Genomic DNA, 10,500 nt, shown 5'->3' on the forward strand with positions numbered 1-10,500 from the left:
TCCTAAATGGCACAACTTAGAAACAGTGACTACAGTGGTATCAAATTTAACTTATAGTAAAGTGGGAAGAAGTAAGGGGATTGGTGAAAAGGAAGCTGAAAAGGAAATTGAACATAGTTATTTAGATATTATTTATTTAAATCTCTCTAGAACACCTGCAGTTACTTTAATTTTAAAAACTTACCAAATACAGCAGGTTTGTTTTAAAACTTCCGATGTGCAAACTAAAAACAAATACCAGCGGTAAAAAGGAAACTATTGAAAGTAAAAACCCGAAATCAGTAGGGAAGGAAGTCGATAGTTTTACGTTTTATGTTGTAGTCTTTTGTTTCCCTTCTTTTTTCCCTTATCTGATTTTCTTTCTTCCTTTTTTTCTTTTTTAGTACCTAAGTGCCGTGTTTTTTTGTTATTTGTTGAATGTATTTGTTTTTTCTTTTTGTGTGCATAAAAGAAATTTAATAAAAAGATTATTTTTTTTAAAAAAAGAACACCTGCAGTTACTCAAAACCACCATATTAGATGCTCTGCTAAAATGTACATCACAGATCGTGACAGGTCCCATCAAGTCAAGGAGGTTCCCATCTCATCTCCTTGCTTAACAAGCCTAAATGATTGCCCAATTGAGGAAAACAAAAAGGAACGCAAATTTGTGTTAAAGAAATGCAAGAAGGCAATGATGAAGCCAAATATATATATATGAATGAAGAGCGTATTGCTAAAGACCAACAATAAAAAAATAAATCTTAATACATCAGATGCAGGAAACTGGATAAGGAAGCAGTTGAACTGTTGAATCCAAAGGGTGTGAAAATTGTTCTAAAGGAGATTAGAGAGATTACATCAGTCCTCACTGCAGAAAATGTAGGGCAGATACTCATGAAGAATGGACATTTTCAGGAAGGAAGGAACTTAAGAAGTACAAGCAGGAGTGTCATTGTGCTTATGTTCTGCTTGTGGGCTTCCTGTAGGCATCTGAGTGGAAACGGAACAGTGAATTAGATGGGCCTACGGTCTGATCTAACAGGGCTGCTCTTACGTTCTTATGACACACCTACCTATTAGCCAATAAACAGCATAAAAAGTCTCATGATTCACTAGTACTCTAGATAAGAAAACGTATATAAGAACATAATTCAAGGTCCATCATTCTGTTTCCAACTCAGCCAAAAAAGCTAACAAGCAGGAAATAAAAATGGTAGTTGTTCTACTGTTCATTTCCAGCATCTGCTAGGAGGCTCAGGTTAGCTGTTATGGATAAAAGCAGCTGACAGACCCAACAGGAAGGGTAATGTCAGCAATATTACACATTCCAGTCAATAGATAAGCAATTTTACATTCTTCGTGAATCCAATTGTGCCCTGGTGACTTGTTAGTTTTTAAAATTGTTAACTGGTTCTAAAATTTCACCATTTGTCACTTCTCTTTGGTGTAGCCCTTCAACAGCACTCTCTGAAAAAATATTTTTAGATTTTGGCATATTTTCAGGAAAATAATTTAGTTTCACTCCCATTTCCCTTCAGCACCCCCTTTCATCTGCACCATTCAGTAAGCCTCTAGATTTTTGTTTTGAAGCATTTAAATGTTTAGTAACTTTTATATTTTCAGAAATTTGCTCATTTCCTTATTGTCAATTTACATTTGTTTTTCTGAATTTTGTACCCTTTTTATTTGGAAACTTTGTTACCCCTCAATTCTGCTATGTAGCCATGCTGGAATATTTTCCCTAACCTATGAAACTATATAGGAATATAAAATAAAGTCGATTTTATATTCCTAGATCTCACTGACACTCATGATAGCAGTTACCATCATTGCTGTAGACTATTTTATTTGCCTCCATATTTACCTGTATCTTGGAAATTACTTTGTTCCCTGTTTCAGTTGTTACTACCGTTCTGCTAATTCACAATCACTTCGTGTATCTAATAAAATAGGTTCTAGCCATTTAAACCACATTAATATGTTGGTCTTTAAGGTGGTACAAGTTCTGTGTTGGCATTGGTACAACTAGAAATAATCATTAAAGCTTTCCCAACACCAGACTTCCTCAAATTTGAAAAAAGGGAAGACAAGATTGAACACGTAACTTCTGGGGATTCAATTCAAATGTAGGTAAATTCTCTGTGCAAAATATTCTTGTTATATTGTATGGCTTAGCCACCATTAAAACTTTTTAAACCTTTATTTATATAACTTCACAAGACATTGTCAATAAATAATTTATCTTATAGAGTCTTGGTTTCCCTAATGTTTTAGTAACAATCTAACACAATAGCTGCATTCAGGCATAATGCCAAAGCATACGTGCACATGTAGCAAATTATGATCTGCTCACACCATAATTTGCCAGCAAAACAAGATCAAACCCTATTTTATAAACAAACCATGGTTTGCTATCTTTCCATGCAAGGGAAAACTGACGGTTTCCTGAGAAATGTTAAGTTCTTCAGAAAATCACACCATAGGAGGAAAAGAGGAAGCGGGGAAAGGAGGAAGCCCAAGACTTGTCACTGCTCATTCATATATTACCAAACTGTGGTTTGGAATAACATCTTAATGCAGCTAGTATTAGGTGCACTTAAGTTAACTGCAACCGATGAGGTTCAGTATAAATTGTTGGAGTATGGATTTGCATCCCTTTGCTAGCTAGCTATATTGAACACACTTTCATGCAAACAAATGAAATACTTAATATTAACCATGTGTAGCCTCGAGACCTGACTGTTTTAAGACTCATTCAAAGCCAGATGTTTCTGGTCTTACTAGCTGAAAGAGTTACAGCATGTTTGAGTCTGTAAAACACACATAGTTTATTTGTAACAATCAAATATTATTTTAGTTGAGAATATATTATTCCATCTGGTCTTGCAAAAGCCATTGTTGTGAAAAATATTGTGTTTCTTGAATGTATGGGTCTTGGATGAAGAAAAAATTATGAAGAACAAGAAACACATCCTAGTATATTTAACATACATCTTCACAATGGCAAGATTGTGGTGACCTTAGTACAGGAGTGAACATTACAGGGCATACAAAATTCTGAATATATCTGATTATAAGAGATAAAAATGTTCTGTTATTTCATCATTTAAATACTATTCTCCCTAACAAATGAAAACCACAACTCAACATAGAGGTCGTTTTGTTGGAAAAGGAGTATAGGAATATGATCTCTTATAACCCAGGGATCCTCAGACTGTCCAACTCACATCCCAGGCCTTCCTTACGCAAGTGTTTACATGCAAATAGGCATAAAGACAGAGACTATGTGTTAAAATAAAGACTGGTCAACTTTATTCAGGGAGCTGAATAGAAAAATAAAGATCAGCCATTTTTTACAGACATATATATGAAATGACAAAATCACACAAGTCAGCTTTCGAGTTACAAATTAAAATTACAAATGTGAGCTTGCAGGAAACTACTCTGAACATTTTCTGCTGACTAGCATCATTACATATTAACACGAGGAAGTGGTGAGAGCGTTCATAGCTCTATTGTTAGGGAAACAGTTAAGTTTTAAGGAAACAGTTCAATTTCTATCCCAAATATATATAAGCTTTTTGTTTTCTCCAATTACTGAATGGAAAAGGATATGAGGCTGATATCAGGTAGCTATGTTATTTGCTTCACTGCTTTGTTTGAAAAACTCAAAAGAACATATAAGGCGGTTTCATAGTTTTGTCATTCATGCACTGACAAGGTCCAATCTTTCTTAGTTTTATCACTGTTACAGGATTAGGAATTCCAAGGCCAATCATTAGCCCTGCAGGGAACACAAAGCTGTGCAAAATACTGAAACTGAACCATCTGAATATTAGACTCCTGATTACTCTTCCTATAGATTCTGAGATTTTACCAGACATACTCTATGTTTTAAGTCAAAGTTTATTTCTATAGTTATAAGAATAAAACCCTTTTGTTTTTTAAAGTGGTTTTTTAAATATCTCTGAGTATAAAGAACATAAAAACCAATAGAGATGTTATATAACGTTGTCTGCCCGCCCTTACTTTTCAACATTTACATTAATAATGTAGTCAAATAATTCTGCAAACCTGATTTCACACATACACTCCCCAATTCAGATTTATAAAGTACTGATTGTTCTATATGTTGATAATATGGCAGTATTCTGTTACTTTTGTTAGAAAAAAGAATATTGAAAAGGTTTTAGGAGTACTGTTTACAACTGACATATTATAAATTATTGCAAAACTAAAGTTCTGTGTTTTGGCAGGCACTCAAAAACGACATTTTAAAAAAGCAAATTTAACCCACCCTTTACTGTTAATATATTGGTATTTGTTTTAGCCAATCCATCTTACTGAAAATAGATTTTGTTTCCTCAAAACTGTTTGATGCAGGGTTCTTAGGCCATAATATAAAGACAGAAGAGTCTGGTTGGTTTGAATATTTTTGGAAGAACACTTCTGACTATATGCAACAGAGGTTTGTGGCTTGGGAGGCAATAAAATTTTGGAAATGTTACAAAATCATTTCCCAATAGCCTTATTAGCCCTGTCTCCAATGACTCCAAAGCACACCCACACCCACCCACACCCCACAAACCTTACTGGCTTGAATTTTGTTTTAGAAACAGTTTTACTGTAACAAACAAGGAAGTTAGCTTTCAGAACAACAGCAGAAAGTTCTAGCATCTCATGGCTCACTCACATAGCACCTTGTTTTTATCAGGGGTTAGCTGCATAACTGATATCTGTGAAAATTCAAAGACTAGGGACAAGATATACCATTTATGGAAAGAAACATTTTCAGATTATTTCTTGTCCCACCCTAAACTTCTACTATAGGAATTATGCTCAGTCATGCTCTCTTGGCTGAAAACAATCTGCCTGAGTAACTTCTGTGATCCTCCTTTGATGTGGATGGCTGAAAATTATTCTATTCCATTTGAGAGCACACTTTTATTTCCCATTCCTTCCAGTGAGCATGACTAATTCAAGTGATTGATAAGTTCAGGAGAAAGCAGACTTTGTGGGCCTCATTGCTGGAGAGTGAAAAAATTACAAGAAATAGGATCCTTGGGGAGGAAGGACAGGATATAAATATAATAATAAATACCTAATTTTATTTTTTGCTTCCAAAATAGAATTCTTAAAACTGAGAAATTAAAATTGTTGTTGTTTAATTGGGACCTTAGCTTCCTTTCACTGCTGAATGGCCAAGTCAAGGCAATATATTATTTGTGAATACGGTTTCTAAATATGTCATCCAATCATGCTTGCAAAAATGAAAGGGAAAGCTGGCAGTCATCCATTCAAATTTATATCTTCCAGTGTTATTATTACAGTCATACCTCGGGTTGAAGTAGCTTTGGGTTGAGCGTTTTTGGGTTGCGCTCTGTGGTGACCCGGAAGTAACGGAACACATAACTTCCGGATTTTGCCGCTTGCGCTTAAAATGATGTCACACGCATGCGTGGAAGCGGCAAATCGCGACCCGCACGGGTTGCGTTCGCTTCAGGATGCGAACAGGGCTCTGGAACGGATCCTGTTCGCATCCAGAGGTACCACTGTATTTCAAAAAAATTATACACTGCTTGATTGTAAAAAAAAATCAAAGGGGTTAACAAAAAGATAAAACTATAACATCAGGAGAAATTTACAGTACATTAAAACATGCATATTAAAATTCACATCAGCTTTTCTAAAATAGCTCCCACCGGCATTATTATTATTATTATTTCTTCTATATCTTACCCTTTATCTGTTAAGTCCATATAAACTAACATGGGGATACTAACTACATTTAGTAATATAAAGCAATTATTATAGCTACTGCGGAAATTGTTTTGATATTCATATAACTGCCAAAAAATGTGTTAGTTTTTACATTAAATCCAGTAAACCAATGCTCCTCTATTGTACAAATTGTACTCCAATACACTGGTTCATTATTCATCTTATCAAGTGGCTCATGAATCCCAACAGATCTTCAAATATTAATGTCCAAAATTTTCAGCCAAGTTTCTTACTTCATATTCCCCCATCCATTTTATAAACTGATTCACATCGTTCCCAATATGAAAAGTTAAGCAATACTGCTTGTGCCTGCTTTTATCTGATTAGTGCTAACAAGTATACAATTCTTCTATGCAAAAATGTGAGACAACTTGTACTGAAACAGAGCATGACATAAGCCTTCGTGCCAATATTGTGTAAGCATTCAAGATATGGAAATACGATACAAAAGTTGTGGAGCTATGAGTAATGCTATACTAAAGATGTAAACACATCATTGAATGAATGACTGCCAGGGCTCCCTTTTATTTTTGCGTCTGTAACTGCATGCAAGAGTACAAACAAAGCAAAAATCCAAGCAAACAAAAATTTACTTTCATTTACAGGTTTCAGTTTATTATTTTTATTACCAAACACTGAGACTTAATGTGTGAAGTTTTGTCTCTCTTGCTACATATTAGATAAATAAAAATAAATAAGCAAATGAATGAAACCTTAAAATCATCTTCAAAAATTACAAAAAGTAGACTAGATTGCATGCTGAATTAGAGAGGAGACATGATTTGAACATTTTGAAATAACTTTAGTTGCTATTATTATGGAACTTATGGGTAAAATGCGAATCTAAATCCTATAAAGTAGGATGTCCAATTTATGGGCCAATGAGGAACTATGGGATAGGTTAAATTATTGAGAAATCATCCCCATAGTGCAATGGTATGAGACTTCTGAGCTTCAGGGCAAGATGAGTAGCTTCCTTTGCATCTAGCCCTGAGCTTCAGAAGTTTGGTGCTGTAATGCAACTGCCCTATAGTACTGACTGAGGTTTAGGAATAGATGAGCAGAAAGCTCCACATCTGCCCCAAAGCTAACTGAACGGAAGCAGGTGTTTTTCCTCCCCGCCTTCCTCTGCTGCACTAAAGAGCTGGTGAAGGAGAGTTGGGGTTGAGAGGTGTAACCTCAGTGCACACATCCTTATTTTTACAAGACACTTTAAACGGTTAGGAGTTCTGCCTCCAAGTCTATAAAATCGGCCTCCTTGTACTCTATTAACTTCAAAAGGATCAGTGTCTTTAAAAACTCATAATGGAAAGGAGAGGGAATCATGGCTGAGTGATGCTCTTTGTGAGATATACATTCCAAAACTCACCCTGCTTCAGGCTATTACAGGAAACTATTAAGGGTTTGAGCAGGCCAACCCCCCTACCCCGTTGCTCAACTGCCACCAACATTTTGCAGCCCCTGAAGGTCAATGAGCACACCCAGTTCTCTTTGGATTTTCCCCCTTTTTTAAAACAAAACAAAACACTAATGCATTTTTCCCTGCATTGCTTGGAAATCCCGGAATATGTAGAAATGTCATCTTTGTGGATTTCATGGACCATCAACAGTTGACTGTAAGGTTGCGTAATGACAGGGGTGCCAACTTGAATAAAATATTGGAGGGGCAGGTACGGTAAGTCCCACACCACATAATCAATCACATGACACAGCACACACACATCATTTGAATGGCAATGCCCATTAATCTGGGGGTGAGTGGGCTGCCCCCTAAAACATTGGGGGAGGGGGCAAAGGGACCTCAGTCCCTAGAGTTGGCTCCTAAGTGTATTGATGAGAATGATTTTATTATTTCTATCCCTGCCACAGTAGGAACATGAAATAGCAATTCTCTCCTCCCTCAGCCTGATGATCACAAAACATACAGCAAACAACAAAAGCTGTGGAATATCCACTGTCTATGCTTCCATTGTGTCAGGTATGCTGACTATTTTCTGGATTTTTGGGGGGGAGGGTGAGGGGAGGACAGTCAAACGACAGTCAGATGAATGCAAGCGAGATGCAGAGGAACAGACTCGGAGATGGGGAGGATGGTCCAGACTGTATACCTCGAACAAAGGAGAGTGCATGCTGCTAGCACAGTTGGAAACGGGGCAGCATCTCAGCTGGTAGAGTACAAGACTCTTAATCTCAGGGTCGTGGGTTCAAACCCCCCCACCCAATTGCAGGAGGTTGGACTAGATGACCCTCAGGGCTCCCTTCCAACTCTACAATACTGTGATGCTATGATTCTATGCGGAGTGGCTGTGTTGTTGTTGTTGTCTAGTCGTGTCCCGACTCTTCGTGACCCCATGGACCAGAGCACGCCAGGCACTACTGTCTTCCACTGCCTCCTGCAGTTTGGTCAAACTCATGCTGGTAGCTTTGAGAACACTGTCCAACCATCTCATCCTCTGTCGTCCCCTTCTCCTTGTGCCCTCCATCTTGCCCAACATCAGGGTCTTTTCCAGGGAGTCCTCTCTTCCCATGAGATGGCCAAAGTACTGGAGCCTCAGCTTCACGATCTGTCCTTCCAGTGAGCACTCAGGACTGATTTCCTTAAGAATGGATCGGTTTGATCTTCTTGCAGTCCATGGGACTCTCAAGAGTCTCCTCCAGCACCATAATTCAAAAGCATCGATTCTTCGGCGATCAGCCTTCTTTATGGTCCAGCTCTGACTTCCATACATCACTACTGGGAAAACCATAGCTTTAACTATACGGACCTTTGTTGGCAAGGTGATGTGGCTGTAGTTCTAGAATTAAACTGGTTTGTGTGGGTGTGGGTTGGGATGCTAGATAAAAAAGGCTCTTCTCTTTCCCTCTCATAGGAGCCAACTCCTAGGGGCCGGGGTCCCTTCAGCCCTTCCCCCAATAAAACATTTGAAGGGGGGTTGGGCCCCCTCAAAGTTGGTGGACACTGTCATTCAAATGGTGTGTGAGTGAGATTGATTATGTGGAGCGGAGCTTACCTTTGCCCCCACCCCCTATATTTTATTCAAGTTGGCACCCCTTGCTCCCTTTCTATAACATTTCTTCTACTGACAGGAATGGGGTGAAATATATGTGGGTAAAACCAGAAGGGAGCAGGTGAGGCAGTGTTGGGAGGGGGGGGGTTACGTCTTTTGCTACCTGCTTGCTCGCCCAGGCGCCACCGTGAGGGGCGCTTCTGGGGAAGGCGGGGAAACACAGAGAGCGCCTTCCTCCGAAAACGGAAGAAAAGAGCAGCCAAAAGGGGGGCGTGGGACGAGGGGCTGCCTAGGAATCCCTTCCCCATTAGCACGAAATGCTCCCTTATTGAATGTACTCGGGATGTTTGGGTCTGTAAAATGACAAGGTAGCAGCCAAGGGTCGGGGCCACGAGGACTCCCTCCCTCCCTCCCGCTTCCCTTCCCTCCTCACACGCAGAAAAAGCCGCCGGAGCAGCGCCACTCACCCTCCGCCCTGAACCGCAGCTCGGACACGGTTTTCTGCACGACGGGCATCGCGCCTCAGCCGTCCTCTCAGGGCGAGCGAGCCAACAACCCTGCCCGCCTGCCTGCCTCCGACTCGGGTCTTCCTCCTTCTTCTCCCTCACAAAAGCTCCCTCCTTTCGCCTTGCTCAAAAAAAAAAAAAGAAGCGAGAGGGGAAAAAACAAAGCAAAACACCACCGTTTGGGGGGAATTAAAAAACGGCAGATATTGGGGGTAGGGGGGAGGAGATCTCTTGTGACACCAGAGCGACGCCTGCAGTCGCGAGAGCTCCGCTAACATGCGCGACGACACCCCTCTCGCGCCCGCCGCTCGGGCCAACTGACAGCGGGCGCGCGACGCTCACTCTCTCGCTGCTGCTCCTCCCCCCCCCCAGTCGCCCTGGAACGTACCAACTGGCGTTCCGCGGGGGGTGGCTCTTGTTCATCCCCCCCCCTCCTGGCAACACCAGGCCCGCGTCAGGCGCCGCTTCATCCACGGATGAAGGCCTGCCTTCCATTCCCGGCAGATCGAAACGGGGTGGGGGCGGCTTGCCTCGTTCGCGCCTTTCGTGCCAGCCTCTCTCTGATCGACCCCCAAAAAACTGGGTAAGAATGGAACGAGCCGCGACTTGGGGCGGACCCCTTCGCTTGACAATAGGAGGAGGAGGAGAGGAAAGGGGGTGGTTGTGCAGGAAGCATCTGTCCAACTTAGGATTCGAACCCACGACCCTGAGATTTAAGCGTCTCGTGCTCTGCCGACTGAGCACAGGTCCTGTCCACTTTTGAGACCATAACCACCTGTCATGGGTTTAGGCGGGGGGGGGGCGGGCAGCTGCCCCCCCCAGGAAATAAAAAGTAGAAATCGTAGAAGGGTATTTGACCTATGTTAAATTTTTAAATCCGCATTAAAGCAATACTGTGCCTATGTCAGGGGAGAAAATAAAATATTGCAGGTAGTAAAGCCATCTCTGTGTGCCTCTCGTCAGTTTTAAGATAGAGTGAGAGATGAAGCAGACTTTTAAATGAGGCTGTATTGGGTGCTATTTTGGTAAGCTGAAACGTAAAAACACACAATGGCTGTTGTCCTTTCAATGCAAATATAGAAACCAGTCATTGCCCAGGAGTGTCTTCCACCTTTAGGAGAAACGCCCAGGTTTCTTTGGAGATTGACAAAATGAAAACAGAGAAACCAAGTAACCCTTGTGGCAACACAGACAGAGATTAAATTTAGGTGGAGTGCTAGGTA

General features: G+C 40.5%; 1 protein-coding gene across 9 annotated transcripts in view; it reads right to left on the reverse strand.

Annotated features, from left to right (window-relative positions):
• Positions 1 to 9,893, reverse strand: part of ATP8A1 (ATPase phospholipid transporting 8A1) — a 75,015-nt gene extending 65,122 nt beyond the window's left edge. For 4 of the 9 annotated variants that reach the window (XM_083459790.1, XM_083459786.1, XM_083459791.1 and 1 more), the window contains exon 1: positions 9,239 to 9,893. In XM_083459790.1, the coding sequence (XP_083315916.1) occupies positions 9,239 to 9,287 (49 nt within the window). In that variant the 5' untranslated portion in view covers positions 9,288 to 9,893. The remainder of the gene's footprint in view (positions 1 to 9,238) is intronic. The other 5 variants (XM_083459795.1, XM_083459787.1, XM_083459792.1 and 2 more) reach the window with 5 other exon arrangements.
• Between the last annotated feature and the right edge of the window lie 607 nt (positions 9,894 to 10,500).

The sequence above is a fragment of the Podarcis liolepis genome, assembly GCF_965112155.1.
Source record: "Podarcis liolepis genome assembly, chromosome: 9".
NCBI classification, from domain to species: Eukaryota; Metazoa; Chordata; class Lepidosauria; order Squamata; family Lacertidae; genus Podarcis; species Podarcis liolepis.